We start from the raw sequence: 14,511 nt of genomic DNA, 5'->3' as shown, positions 1-14,511 counted from the left end.
TATATATATATATATATATATATATATATATATATATATATATATATATATATATATATATGTATATTATTTTACTCCCTGTATTCCCTTAATTCTGCCATAACCTTTTGACGTGTCCCGTAATGACCTCTTTAGCTTCTGTCTGAGTTATATTTACACTGACACATTTACTGTGTTTACTCAAGTACTTTTTGAGGTAATAATATAGAGAGAACTGTGAAGAGCAGTACAAACATTGAGTTATATTCTTTATTATTCATATATATATATATATATATATATATATATATATATATATATATATATATATATATTTTCTTTTACTCCCTTTATTCCCTGCCATAACCTGTTGCCGTGTCCCTTAATGACTTCTTTAGCTTCAGGCTTTCTTATATTTACACACACATTTACTATGTTTACTCAAAGTACTGTGGTGAAGTGGAATTTTGGCGGTACTTGTACACTACTTAGTATTTCCACTTCATGCTACTTTCTCCTCCACGAGGAATACATTGTACTTTTTACTGCAGTGCATTTATTGGATAATAACTTTACAGATTCAGATAATCAAAACTATGATCAACTAATAAATTATGTATTATTATAATTACATAAGTGAATAAAATGAGCTCCATCTTTACCAGCTACATCATTAAAGTGAGGAACATATTATTGCATCAATAATTATAATATATATTATTCTGACATTTTTGATGCTGTTAAGTATATGTTGATGCTCATACTGCAGGATGTACCTGTACGCTGTGGTAATACTTCTTTAATTAAAAGATCAGAGTATTTAAATAAATACATTCTGCCTCCAGCAGCTGTATTCTCACATAAGGAACCAGGCATCTTTATTTTACTTTGAACTTTATTACATTATTTTGCAGTCACATTTCTTTGCTGGATATATCTTTTCCTTATAATACAACAAAGTTACAGCTCATAAAAAACTTTTACAAACCGAGTTTCAGCAGAGAATACTACAAGAACAAAAGAAGCATCAGTCCTTCAAACCAAATGTGACAAAACTTTATTCCGAGTGCAATTTGAGAAACATTTCACACGGACAGAACGTCTGCAAAAGAAATTAAATTAAATCAAATCAAGCCTCAAACCAACCGATTCAAATTCTAACCCCAAACACGTCTGAACCCTCCCAGCAACATAAACCCACCAGAGAAGAAGAAGAAGATCTTTAGAGGCGGAGAACAAAACAACAACAACAGAGGGACGTTTGTTTATTCCACGGCTTCTTGTCTCTGAACGTCAGGAGGATTTGAAACCGCCGAACAAAAACCCCGAAGACGCCGACGAGTCAACGAAAAGAAATACAAGAATAAAAGTGGAGGAACGAGACGCCGCGGAGCCGAGGAGAAACCACGCGAGAGGCGAGAAGTAGCGCGTCCTCTACGTCAAACCAGTGCTCAAAGATCAACGGACGCCTCGAGAGCCGAAGCTGCTTTTCAACCTAAAATCCAGGAAATAAAATAAATGTGCCCGTTTGCATCTCAGCCTCATCTAAAGAACCCACGATTGTTATTATTGATTTATTTATTTTAAAGCGCAGGTGGCTTTTAAGATGATCAACAGCAGAAGATTTAAAGATCCTCGGCTCAGTTTGAACTCTGGTTCGGTCGGTTTCACTGAAACAAAATAATCTGAAGAGCTGACACACAAAACCCCCAAAAGACTTTCCTCATCAAGGAAACTAAATAATATTAGATGAATAAATGTAATCTGTGCTGCAGAGGACGTTTCCTCCACTCAGCGCTTTGTTTCTGAAGCAGGACAGTAGAAGTATCGTGTGGCTGTAAGTACTTCAGTGTACTACTGCAGTACAACAGAAGTACTGCTGTGGACGTATTTTAGAACACTAAAAGAGTTATATATCCTACATTTAGAGTATTTTCACCTCTTTACCTTTCTGTCAGAGAACTGAAGCCGTTATTTATTCTCTCTTCAAACACAACAGACTCCATTCATGAAAACACTCACTGACCTCCAATAGCTCAGGAGCTGCTGAAGCAGCTTCAGGTAGTTTGTGTTGTCGTGAGACTTTAGTGAGTCTGAACTAAACTTAAAGACACTAAACTCACAGCAACACAAACTAACTACAGAAGCTTCAGCAGCTCCTGAGTCCTCAGAGGTTACATCAGTTTTTATGAATGGAGTCTGGTGTGTTTGAAGAGAGAATAAAAATATCACTTCAGTTCTCTGACATCGAGGTAAAGAGGTGAAGAAACTCTAAACATGAAAGTGATGGAGATCATTTTAGGAGTCTAAAATACGTCTACAGCAGAACTTTACTTTATCTACTGCAGTAAAACACTGACGTGTGTGTGTGTGTGTATATATATATATATATATATACACACACACACATACACACACACACACACCTCTAAACATCTCAACTGTCTCTTTAAGTCCTGCAGGTGGAAACTGAAGACGTGTTGTTGTTGTTGCATCAGTATCTTCGTCTCCAGGCATTTAGATTTTAGATCATCGTTGGTGTTTAAGCTCAAATCCTGTTAATGTGAGACGATGACGCAGTCAACCATGAACACTTAATAAACAACAACAACAACAGAGGAGGAGGAGGAAGTGGAGGTGGAGGAGGAGGAGGAGGAGGAGGAGGAGGAGGAGCGTCCACTGCGCTGCGACGTCCTCGACCGTCAATATTCGCGTTCTACTTTTGTGGCAGAATCTCCAACTTTAGGAAAACGTTTCAAAGTTATTTTGCAGTTGAATCCAGATTATAATTTCGGCTTTTGCTTAAAAGACAAACTGATATTTCACGTGATCCAAACATCTCTAGTGGCCAGTAACGCGTCTCATGTAGAAACCTCCGTGTAATAAATACAGTTCTGCACCAGATAGTCGAGCGCAGAGCCGAGGAAACTAGAACCTCGCAGCTGCTTCTCTCCGTCTGCTCTGCAGCTTCAGCTCCTCCTGACGGCAGCGACCGCCGCCGATCAGCAGAAACACACACACACTCTCTCTCTCTCTCTCTCTCTCACACACACACTCACACATCCACACACACACACACACACACACACACACACACACACACACAAAGCTACACCAGCTTCTTGGCCTCGAAGAAGCTCTTCAGGTGTCTCATCTGCCAGATGCCGATGGCCACCAGGATGAGCGTCTGCACGATGGACCACCAGAGGACCCGCTGGTTGGTGCTTTCACTGGTCTGACGGAAACGCTCCTCCCGGTACTGAGGGGGGGAGAGAGAGGGAGAGAGAGAGAGGGAGAGAGAGAGAGAGAGAGAGAGAGGTCACATGATGAAAACCGATTTTCTCCTTTCTCACAAAATAAGTCACCCTTGTAATCTTCTTTAACAAATCCTTAACGGATTATAAACTATATTTATAAACTAAATGTAACTCAAGAACAGATTAAATAAATCCACGATGAGTGAAGAGAGAGACATCGAATCCAGAACTTCTCTTTTCAACCGGAGCGTTCACAGCGAGCGACGGGAATGAATAGAAACAGGAAGTCCGACACCTGAACGTTATGAGTATTTAAAGAATATTACATTTTTACAGCGCTGAGGTCGACTGAAACTAAATAAACATAAAGAGAAGCTGCAGGTCCCCATAACGTCTGGTCAACAAGCTTTTGGTGGAAACACACGTTGAATAAAAAAAACTCTTTCTGGCAGAAATTATAATGTTTTGTTTTTGTGAATTTTATCTTTATTTATTACCTCGGCAGCTTTAGAGTGAGTTGTTTGATCACGTTTTGAAACGCTTGCACTCGTCCACCAGGTGTGGCGAAGAAGAAGATAATTATATTAAAAAAAATGTTTTTCAGTATTTTCAGTTTCATAAGCAACATTTTCAGCCGTGTAGCCGGTTGTGTGACCTGTTGCATTGTGGGAAAGTGTTGGTTCTGTGCTCCTACAGCGTTCCTGACTCGTGTCCTCATTAAACTGTGCAGCTCGACCTTCAGACGCCTCTCATGACCTCTGTGAGCACACACTCTCTCACTCTCACACACACACTCTCTCACTCTCTCACACACACTCACCCTCTGGTAGTTCTGCTCCTTCTGGATCTGGTCCACCTGCTCCACCAGCTGCCGGACCCTCAGCTGCAGCTCCGTCAGCTTGTCTTTGGCCGCGATCTCCGCGTAGTTGTTGGCGTGTTCTCCCACCTGGATGTCCAGGTGAACCCTCTGCAACATAACAAGCAGCCCTGTGACCGTCTCATTCAACGTGGTGCGTTCAGGCTCTGCTCAGTGAACATGAGTACTGGCTGAAGGTACATGATAACGTTCTCATGATGCGTTCAGGTGTAATCTAGTAAAATCTAGTGTTGGTGGTGCGTTCACATGTAATCTAGTAAAATGTAGTGTTAGTGGTGCGTTCAGGTGTAGTCTAGTAAAATCTAGTGTTGGTGGTGCGTTCAGGTGTAGTCTAGTAAAATCTAGTGTTGGTGGTGCGTTCAGGTGTAATCTAGTAAAATCTAGTGTTGGTGGTGCGTTCAGGTGTAATCTAGTAAAATCTAGTGTTGGTGGTGCGTTCAGGTGTAGTCTAGTAAAATCTAGTGTTGGTGGTGCGTTCAGGTGTAATCTAGTAAAATCTAGTGTTGGTGGTGCGTTTAGGTGTAATCTAGTAAAATCTAGTGTTGGTGGTGCGTTCAGGTGTAGTCTAGTAAAATGTAGTGTTGGTGGTGCGTTCAGGTGTAATCTAGTAAAATGTAGTGTTGGTGATGCGTTCACATGTAATCTAGTAAAATGTAGTGTTGGTGATGAGTTCAGGTGTAATCTAGTAAAATCTAGTGTTGATGGTGCGTTCACATGTAATCTAGTAAAATGTAGTGTTGGTGGTGCGTTCAGGTGTAATCTAGTAAAATGTAGTGTTAGTGGTGCGTTTAGGTGTAATCTAGTAAAATCTAGTGTTGGTGGTGCGCTCAGGTGTAATCTAGTAAAATGTAATGTTGGTGATGCGTTCAGGTGTAATCTAGTAAAATGTAGTGTTGAATGACTCCAGATGTTTTCACATGAATATAAAATAGATATTAGCTGCATTATGAGCTGCTCTGAGCTCATTAATACATTTTAACACTAACGCTGAATATAAAATAATATGTTATTTCATTATCTTTTGAATTGTGTGAATTCATAAAGAAAAAAACAGTATAAACTATTAGAACAAAGTAAAAGTACAACATTAAGTATGGTTGACAGTTAACTGAATTCAGAGTTGACACGACGAACATTAAGGTTAACATTATCAATATTAACGTTAATGTGGTCACAGTTCAGGGTAACAGTTTCTTGGCTGCGGCTCTAAGAATCTTTATGTAAACACAAAGTCAACGGCTGCGAGTGAAATGTGAGTTCCTGTTGGAACCGGTTCAGAGAGCAACCGCTGGTAGAGCGCTGAGGAGACGAGACATGGCTCCTCTAGGTCTCTCCTTGAGACCTGCGTCTACTCTAGGTGTCTCCTAGAGACTTGTGTCTCCTTTAGGTGTCTCCTCTACACTAGTGAGGTGTCTCCTCTAGGTGTCTCCTCTACACTAGTGAGGTGTCTCCTCTAGGTGTCTCCTCTACACTAGTGAGGTGTCTCCTCTAGGTGTCTCCTCTACACTAGTGAGGTGTCTCCTCCAGGTGTCTCCTTTACCAGCATGCCTCCGGCGAACAGGGCGAACTTGGAGGAGTTGGAGTGCAGGCAGATCTGGTGCTCTCCAGGTGTGTGCGACGTGAAGGTGAACCTCCCCTCTGACCCGTACTGCCGAGACAGGATCACCTGCAGGAGACAAGGAGCGGTTAAACACTGATGATGATGAAGATGATGAAGGTGATGGTGTGAGGAAGCCACTTGTTCACCTTGTCATCAGGATCTTTGACCTCCACAAACATCCCCAGACCCTGAGTGGCCGGCATGTACTCTTCTCTCTGTTTATCGTACAGCTGAGTCCGGTAGTTACCTGTTGGGGGGGGGGGGGGAGAGAGAGAGAGAGGTGTGTTGAGGTGAGACTTCTTCATTCATTTAATACTGTATGTATACGTCAACAAATATATATATACATACATACACACCTGTAACATACTAATTAATATTAAAGTTTTTCTGAGGTCATGTGACCAGAACCCAGTTCACCTTCTGGTTCAGGTGAGATGTTCAAGGACAGTCAAGAATACTAACACCAGAGGTACAGGTACGTTTACTCAATCTGTGTACTTGAAAGAGTTTGAGGTGCCTGTACTTCCTTATTCTGCTGTATTCTACTTCTTCTCTACTACATCTCAGAGGTACATATTGTACTTGTTAGTGTACTACATTGCACCTGTTACTGTACTACATCTCAAATATACATATTGTACTTGTTACTGTATTACATCTCAACAGTAAATATTGTACTTTTTACTTCACAACATCTCAGGTACGTAGTGTGTGCGTGCGTGCGTGTGCATGTGTGTGAGTGAGTGCGTGTGTGTTTACAAAGCTATGACGTAGCACTACAGTTTGGACACGAACGACAACTTGAGCTAGTTAGCCGATTAGCTAAGTTAGTTGGTGGGCTAACATTAGCATTAGCATTAGCCGGCAGACTTCCTCTCTCTGACACTCACCGATGATCATCGTCTCGTCCGGGATCTCCTCTATGAAGCACTTCTTCTCCGTCTCTCCGATGTGGAAATACAGCGAAGACACGACGCTGAACAAGACGTTCAGGAGTAAAACCGACGAAACACACGATCGCATCCTGACGGACACCATCTTCCTTCCTGCCGGGGAGCGAGAGAGAGAGCAGAGCGACGCACTGCGTCTGCGCGGAGGCAGCAATGCCACGTAAACCCAGCGATCGGCTCTGGCCAATCAGCGCGCCGCAAGAAGATGCTGGGGGTTGTAGTTTTTAAGTATAAATGTACTTCCGTGGCATTTTTGCACCACGGAAGTACATTTATATTACGTGTACGTAATGATAAATAAAAAAAACAATTACAAATAATTATATATATAATATTTAAAACAACAAGAACAAAATTAAATATATATATAATAAATATAATAATTATAATAATGCAAACATTTTAATTATGTATTGAGTCATGTATTTACTCTAATGAAAGTTGAAGTCCTCCCTTGGTGGAATAAAACTACGTACATTTATTCAAGTATACTGTAGTAGTGTATATACTTTTATTAATATTGATATGGCTGATTATTATTTTTGCTTCTATGATGTCAGTATGACTTTCAACAGATCATTTTCACTCTTTATATTTGCACTAACTTGATGAACATGTGATGCATCAATAGTTAGAATATAAGAATATAATATGTATTATTCTGTGTACTTTTACTTCTGGTATAGGTATGATGATTTTGAACTTCTAGGTAAGTAAATATATATATGTGTGTGTGTGTGTGTGTGTGTGTGTGTGTGTGTGTGTGTGTGTGTGTGTGTGTGTGTGTGTGTGTGTGTGTGTGTGTGTGTGTGTGTTTTATATGTGTGTGTTTTGACACTGTCGCTGTCACATGTCCATATTGTGCATAATCATATAGTTCATAAAAATATCCAATACAATATATGTATTTATTTGCAAAATTTGTATTATTTATAACTTTTAGACAGTCTAATTTTGTATTTTGTTTTATTTTCCAATGTTTTATCATTGACCAATACATCAAAGCAAATTCATTTTACGTGAAGGCCTAATTACATACTCGTACTACTCAGAAACTAATTATTAGGCTTTTCACATACAAGGTATTTAAGTAGAAGTACTAGTAGTACCGCATACAACCGCTGGGGGGCAGTAAACTAAACCCGCTCTGATTGAGCCGAAGAAGAAGCACTTCCGCCAAGCTGTTTCCATGGCAATCAGACATGGCGGCGGGTAAGGTCCCTCACTCTTTCCGCCTAATATAAAATATAAAAGGTTTCTTAAGGTTTAGATGAAACAAATATTAATAATAAGATGTATTTAGAATGATTTACCGCTGCGACAGTAAACCACGTGACCGGAAACGAAGTTAGCCGACGTTAGCTTCGAATAAAGGCTCGTGTCAGACACGTTGGCGCAAATTCACCTCAACAAGCCGCCTACGTCATAGCCAAATATACTGCGATACTGTTCAAAATACTAGTTAATACACGTGATGGTATGTAAGTATAAGAAAATGTACTCAAAGTAGTAAAAGTATACATTATGGCTAACTTCACATTTTTAGCTTCATTATTATAGAATCTTATTTGTTTCCATACTTGTACAAATACTTCCATTTTGACATCTGTATTGTATTAATACTTTTTTGAAACTTTTGTCAGTGAATAAAACAAAAATATTTAGTGATGCAAAAAAAGTGGTTAAATTATTCCTTGTTTAGTGATCCATTTTGATGTATTATTTCTAATTTATTTTTCATCTCCATCTCTGCAGGGAGCCAACCAATCGTATCCTTCACAGGAAAGTGATGCATACACACACCTGCTCTCTCTCTCTCTCTGTGTCTCTCTATCTCTTTGTGTCTCTCTCTCTCTCTCTGTGGGTGTGTGGGGGGGCGCGGGGCTCTTTCTGTCGCTCTCTGTGTGTGAGTGTGTGTCTCTCTCTCTCTCTCTCTCTGTGTTTGTCTGTGTCCCTCTGTGTGTGTGTGTGTGTGTGTGTGTGTGTGTGTGTGTGTGTGTGTGTGTGTGTGTGTGTGTGTGTGTGTGTGTCTCTGTCTCTGGTCCCTCTGTTGTCCTTGACCCGCTCTCCCTCAGCTCTCGTCCACTGCTCTGCAGGTCCTCTTCTACCTGAACAGCTGGTACTTTGCTGCCTTCTTCCTGGCAGAGACCCTGATGTTCGTCTATAAAGGTCTGAGACGTCCCACAACAACATCATTATTATAGTGAACATTATTACTGAGAAATACACAAACAAATCAGAGTTCTGCAGACAGACGACTGCAACAGGTTACTGAACCCTTTACAAAAGTCATAACATTATATATTAACATTTTCCACTTTCACTTTCACAGCCTTTTTACCAACGTCGGTTCAGATCATAACTTTTCAGAACATCAACCCTATAAAAAACACATGTATTCGTATACTTTATGTTTTGATGCATTTTATCAAACAGCAGCGATGTTTCTTAGTGGAAAACAGCCAATGAGACAAGAGGCTCAATGTGGTGGAAAACAGTTGAGATTACAGTTGTAAAGCCTCTAGATTTATAAGTAAGTATAATACAAGCATTAGTTTATGTTGTACGTGAAAACATTGTGACTTTAAGGTGTTTTAATGGGACATTTTATTCCTTAAAGGTCTGAGTGTCTGCACCGTTTATTATAGACTCATTATAGGAGCAATACGTGAAAAAAGGCCAAAATGTCCCTAATGAGGCACACAGGTTCAGTGCATGTCAAATAAAACATCTTACAGTGACTGTGGTGTAACGATGCAGAGCGGAAATCTGTTAAAACTAGTTAAAAGTTTGAGTTATTACCTGTTAAATCAGTAAAACTATAACTGTGTTTGAACATTGGAGCCAGTAAACAAATTACAAGCATTGGGAAGAATTTCAGTTTTTATTCATTTAGGAATCAAAGTAGAAAACAAAGTGCTTCTGAAGTACTGCGAGTACACGGATACCACGTTTAGACACGGTAACGTGTGGTAATAGTAAAGTGAACATAGTACGTAAAAGAAAAGGTCAAAGGAAGGTCAAAGAACTGCATTAAAAAGAAAACATCTTCACTTAATATCAAACGTTTCTGTTTTGGTGGCAATAAAAACGTTTCTTTGGTTCGTGTTCAACGTGCAGTCGAGCTGAACTTCCCTCCTCTCGCCTGCAGGGGTGCTGCTTCCCTACCCGGCCGATAATCTGGTCCTGGACGTGGTTCTGCTGGTCCTGTTCCTCGGGCTGGAGACGCTCCGGCTCTTCTACGGTGAGCCGCTCCTTTAATTATTGGATTGTTTCTCATCTCCCAGAAGCACTGAGCTGCAGGTTTTCAATGCTGTTCACCTGAGTGCTGATGAATTGATGCGCACGGCTAAATAGTGCCAACATATTGACGTCTGGATTGAATTCTGTCAACAACAATCTACTCAGATGAGGCAACGTCTTATTGTCATCTCAACCAAATGATTCAGGATGTTTGTTCTGCACATGAAGGCGATGCATCGTCTAAAGGAAGCTGCAAAACGTTCGTAGGGAGGCCGGGTCTGCTGTTCAGTACTTTGCTAAAGATGCGATCTGTTTGCATACATCTGGAAACCGGGAGCTGATGTTCCGTCTGGAGGCCGTCAACGGTTTTAATAAAGCAGACCTGGTGCTGAGTGTGGAGGAGAGATGTGGTGAGGGGATCCAGTGAAGGGATCTAGTGAGGGACAATGTGGAGGAAGAAATCTAGTGAAGGAGGATGTGGAGGAAGGGATCCAGTGAAGGAGGATGTGGAAGAAGGGATCTAGTGAAGCAGGATGTACAGGAAGGGATCTAGTGAAGGAGAATGTGGAGGAAGGGATCTAGTGAAGGAGGATGTGGAGGAAGGGATCTAGTGAAGGAGGATGTGGAGGAAGGGATCTAGTGAAGCAGGATGTACAGGAAGGGATCTAGTGAAGGAGGATGTAGAGGAAGGGATCTAGTGAAGGAGGATGTAGAGGAAGGGATCTAGTGAAGGAGGATGTGGATCTAGTGAAGGAGGAAGGGATCCAGTGAGGAAGGAAGTGCTGACCTGCGTTGTGTTCAGGCTGGAAGGGGAACCTGTGTGAGCGCTCTCTGGCCTCGTGCGCGGCGCTCTTCGTCCTCCTCCCCTGCGCCGCGCTGGCCGTCTACTTCCTGCTGCTGCAGACCTTCGTCCTGCGGCTGGAGCTTCTCCTCAGCGGCGTGCTGCTCTGCTTCTACGGCCTGGAGCTGCTGCTCGGGCTGCTCGCCGTGTCCACCTTCTCCAGGTGGGAGAGTCCTGTTCTCAGGCCAAGAAACATCTTTTGTTAAGTCTGGAAATACTCAACTTCATACTTAAACTGTCCCCTTTTTAAATGTTTCTACTCGTAGGTCCAAAGTCTACTGAAGAAGAGAAGCTTGACTGAAACAGAGCCGCAGTGGACACAACCGTGTAAATACAACTATAAATAAGTCTATTTTCCTATTAAAATGTAAATCTGTTGTTTTTATACAAACGTTTTGTATCGATGACAATAAAGTTCTGTAAATAGAGGAATAGATAATAGATAGATAATGTAAAGAGAGGAAGAGTAGTTACCAGCTGCAGGGGACGAGAGCCACCAGGTAGAGAGATTGGATCACGACCCACCAGAAAACCAAGTTGTTGGTGGAGAAGTTGACGTTATTGAACTCGTTCAACCTCAGCTGAGAACAAACAGACGGAGCAGAGATTCACTTCCTGTTTTTAAAAGGGATCCCCGAGCCGGAAGAACGTTGTCTGAATCTTAAAAAGATGCTCGATATAGAGCATGTTGATTGAGTCCACATGGCTCTCAACATGGAGGCAGCCGAGCCAACGGTGCTAACGATGCGGGCGCTTTCCTCTGTTTGTTTTTTAAATACACATAATAGCGTTGTCTCACCTCTGAATTAAAAACAACATGCACAACATTGCACTCCCTCCTTTGAGAGGAAAGGACGCTAGTGAAGGAAGCAAGGAGCCACTTCAGCTGAACGGAAAACGTTTTCGTTTTAGCTCATTATACCGTTTTAATTTGACTACTGACACACACACACACACACACACACACACACAAACACACAATGTGGTGGTCCTGCTCCTTCTGGATCTGGTAGACCAGCTCGGTCAGCTGCCGGACCCTCAGCTGCAAGTACGTCAGCCGGTCGTCGTAGTCGTTGGTTCGATTCCCCACTCGGACCTCCAGGTGCAGGGTCTGCGGGACGCGACAGGAAGTGGGTGAGGAGGGACGCGCACGCATCTCTGTGGATCAACGACGGCATTAAAAGAAGCTTCAAGCGTCCGCTCACCAGCCAGGGGCGCCGTTGGGACGACTGCAGGCAGACCTGATGCTGTCCTGGCCGCCGGGACGTGAACGTGAAGCGTCCCGCTGAGCCGTAAGACCCGGACAGGACCAGCTGGAGGGGACAGACGGACACACTCATAGTTATACTTCACTCAAACTATTATTAATAATAATTAATACATTTTATTTACTTTATTTTATATTATTAAATAAATTGTATTTATTCATAAATACATTTAATTTGATCAAATTACTTAATTTGTTTGCCAAAAATGTTCAAAGAAATGAATACAATTCAAAATACATTTAAAAATAAATAAATATTATATTTTTATTTTTTTTGTTAATTTATATTTATTAATAAAATGTAATGTTATTAATTATTATAATATTCACTCATATTTATGTTTGTATTTATGTTTGTATCCTTCACTCAAACTATTATAATAATAAGATATATTTTTTTAATTAATATAATTTAAAATAAAATGATCCATGAATTATTTAATATTATAACATTTCATATTTTTTGGGTTAATTTGTATTTATTAATAATATGTAATAATGTTCTTAATTATTATAATGTTATTAATTATTATAATAATATTCAATCATATGTATGTATTGTGCATTAGTGAAGGGATGATGATGCATTTCATATAAACATGATATTGTATCACTAGTCTACATGCGGGTCTGATGGGTTTCATATAAACATGATATTGTATCTCTAGTCTACATGTGGGTCTGATGGGTTTCCTGGAGGCGGACTAAAGGCTCCTTTCTCAGGTGTAAGACCACACCCCTTACTGCGGGGGAGGGGCTTGTGTCACCTGCTCACGTGTCATCAGGACCAACCTGCTCATCAGGATCTGTGGCCATGATGTTTATCTCCAGGTCCGGATCCACCGGCAGGTACTCGTCTCTCTGTTCATTGTACAGCCGAGTCCAGTACACACCTGAGAGAGAAATATATAAATACATTATTACCATGAGTAGGTTTGATTAACAATACACAGTATATCACAAAATCACTTTGTTTGCTATTAATATGAGTTGTATTATTATCATTATTATTACTATCATTAATAATAACAGTACTAATATCAGTCCAAAGCAAGGGAAGGAGAACTGAATACTAATAATAAACAATAATAAAGTTAGCCTTTGCTGATACGAGACTATATTGGATATTTGGTTATTTGTGTTTTCAAGCAGAAACAATTGGTTTTATTAATTAATTGCTTGAACAGAAATTTCAGCATTTCTAGTTCCAGCTTCTGCAATGTCAGCATTTGTTGCTTTTCTCTGTTGAATTGTAATATTTAATGGATCAAACACAGTTAAGAAACAGATTAAAAGACAACAATAAAGATATTTTCAACTCCAAACACATAAAAAAAGACAATGAATTATGTTTCTTTTGAATATGAACGTCCACACAGACTGTTCAGGATTTATCCTTTTAATTCACCTTTTGAAATCACTTTCCCCTTCACAAGGATCTCTTTTAAAATATTTATTATGTTATATTTATTTTTATTTATTTATAAAATGACAAATTAAACCAAATGAAGACAGAAACAATGCTACACGTTAAAGTATACGTTAAAGTGTAATAATTATACACAAACTCTCATTTAGAGGCGTTGAATAACAGTAATAACGTTTAATAATATTTAATACTATTATATTGAGTTACTCCAGTGGGTGTCTGGGGCTTTTATTGTGAAGGGGAAAACGGAACAAGGAAAAGCGGAAACATTTTTCTAAGAGTGAGTAAAGAAAGAAACAAAGTGATTATTTCATTACTATTATAAAGTATATATATACGTAGCCCTCGGCTACACAGTAACGACGCCTAACAGTCTTACTGTTTAATAATATTATATTGAATTACCTTCAACAGTGTGTCTGGGGCTTTTATTGTAAAGGAGAAAACGGAACAAGGAAAAGCGGAAACATTTTCTAAGAGTGTGCATAAAGAAATAAATAAAGTGATTATGTCATTACTATTATAAAGTATATACATATAACCCTCGGCTAAACAGTAACGATGCTAATAGTAATAACGTGTTAAGGTTTTAAAGTTAGTTTTGAGGAACTTCCGCTGACTTGTTGTTGTTTACTCGTAAAGGGACCAGCGGAGCCGTTACTCCGTGACGCGCTCACCCACGAGCCTCGCGCGGTCCGGAAGCTCCTCCGTGAAGCAGCGGCGCTCCTTGTGTCGCACGCGCAGGAACAGAGAGCTCGCGAGCCCGCAGAGCGCGCTCAGCAGCACCGCCATCAACATATTCACAAGGCGGAAACAGCTCCGTGCTGCTGCTGCTGCTGCTGCTGCTACTGCGCATGCGCGGAGACAGACCGTGGCGCTGCTGGGGGTTGTAGTTCTTTACGGCCGTGGCTCTCTTTCTTTACCGTTCCTGCACTTTTTAATGAAAACAAACGGTGATTTCAATCAATCTGCTTATTGATTATTGATTTATTAATAATTGTTGTGGTTATTTTAAATACCGGCATCAGAATCTATGTTTTATTGAACATATATCTTCATGTTCTC

At 40.4% G+C, this 14,511-nt stretch overlaps 3 protein-coding genes across 3 annotated transcripts; 1 reads left to right on the top strand and 2 right to left on the bottom strand.

Moving 5' to 3' along the window:
- Positions 1-1,019: 1,019 nt before the first annotated feature.
- On the bottom strand, positions 1,020-6,763 carry LOC306745708 (transmembrane emp24 domain-containing protein 9). Its single transcript, XM_079228546.1, has 5 exons — positions 6,607-6,763; positions 5,860-5,960; positions 5,654-5,779; positions 4,057-4,203; positions 1,020-3,238 (listed from the first exon to the last, which is right to left on the bottom strand). The coding sequence occupies exons 1-5, from the start codon at positions 6,752-6,754 to the stop codon at positions 3,089-3,091; spliced, it is 672 nt and encodes a 223-aa protein (XP_079084672.1). The 5' UTR covers positions 6,755-6,763; the 3' UTR covers positions 1,020-3,088.
- A 1,105-nt stretch (positions 6,764-7,868) lies between these two features.
- On the top strand, positions 7,869-11,079 carry tmem216 (transmembrane protein 216; the record flags this gene model as incomplete). Its single annotated transcript, XM_079228554.1, has 6 exons — positions 7,869-7,878; positions 8,422-8,435; positions 8,742-8,835; positions 9,818-9,910; positions 10,712-10,913; positions 11,017-11,079. The coding sequence occupies 6 exons, from the start codon at positions 7,869-7,871 to the stop codon at positions 11,030-11,032; spliced, it is 429 nt and encodes a 142-aa protein (XP_079084680.1). The 3' UTR covers positions 11,033-11,079.
- Positions 11,080-11,220: 141 nt separating this feature from the next.
- On the bottom strand, positions 11,221-14,244 carry LOC306745715 (transmembrane emp24 domain-containing protein 9-like; the record flags this gene model as incomplete). Its single annotated transcript, XM_079228553.1, has 5 exons — positions 11,221-11,331; positions 11,730-11,861; positions 11,956-12,063; positions 12,810-12,910; positions 14,124-14,244. 5 exons carry the CDS (start codon positions 14,242-14,244, stop codon positions 11,221-11,223), a joined length of 573 nt encoding a protein of 190 aa, XP_079084679.1.
- Between the last annotated feature and the right edge of the window lie 267 nt (positions 14,245-14,511).

This window comes from Taurulus bubalis (genome assembly GCF_910589615.1).
Source record: "Taurulus bubalis genome assembly, chromosome: 13".
Classification (NCBI taxonomy): domain Eukaryota; kingdom Metazoa; phylum Chordata; class Actinopteri; order Perciformes; family Cottidae; genus Taurulus; species Taurulus bubalis.
Note: the sequence above shows the minus strand (reverse complement) of the source record. Positions and strands in the feature narration are given on the sequence as shown.

Coding starts and splice junctions, on each gene's coding strand:
- LOC306745708 (XM_079228546.1), bottom strand. CDS start 6,754: ATGGTGTCCGTCAGGATGCGATCGTGTGTTTCGTCGGTTTTACTCCTG. Junction 5,961..6,606: donor GGACGAGACGATGATCATCG/GTGAGTGTCAGA, acceptor CCCCCCCAACAG/GTAACTACCGGACTCAGCTG. Junction 4,204..5,653: donor TGTTCGCCGGAGGCATGCTG/GTAAAGGAGACA, acceptor GTTATGTTGCAG/AGGGTTCACCTGGACATCCA.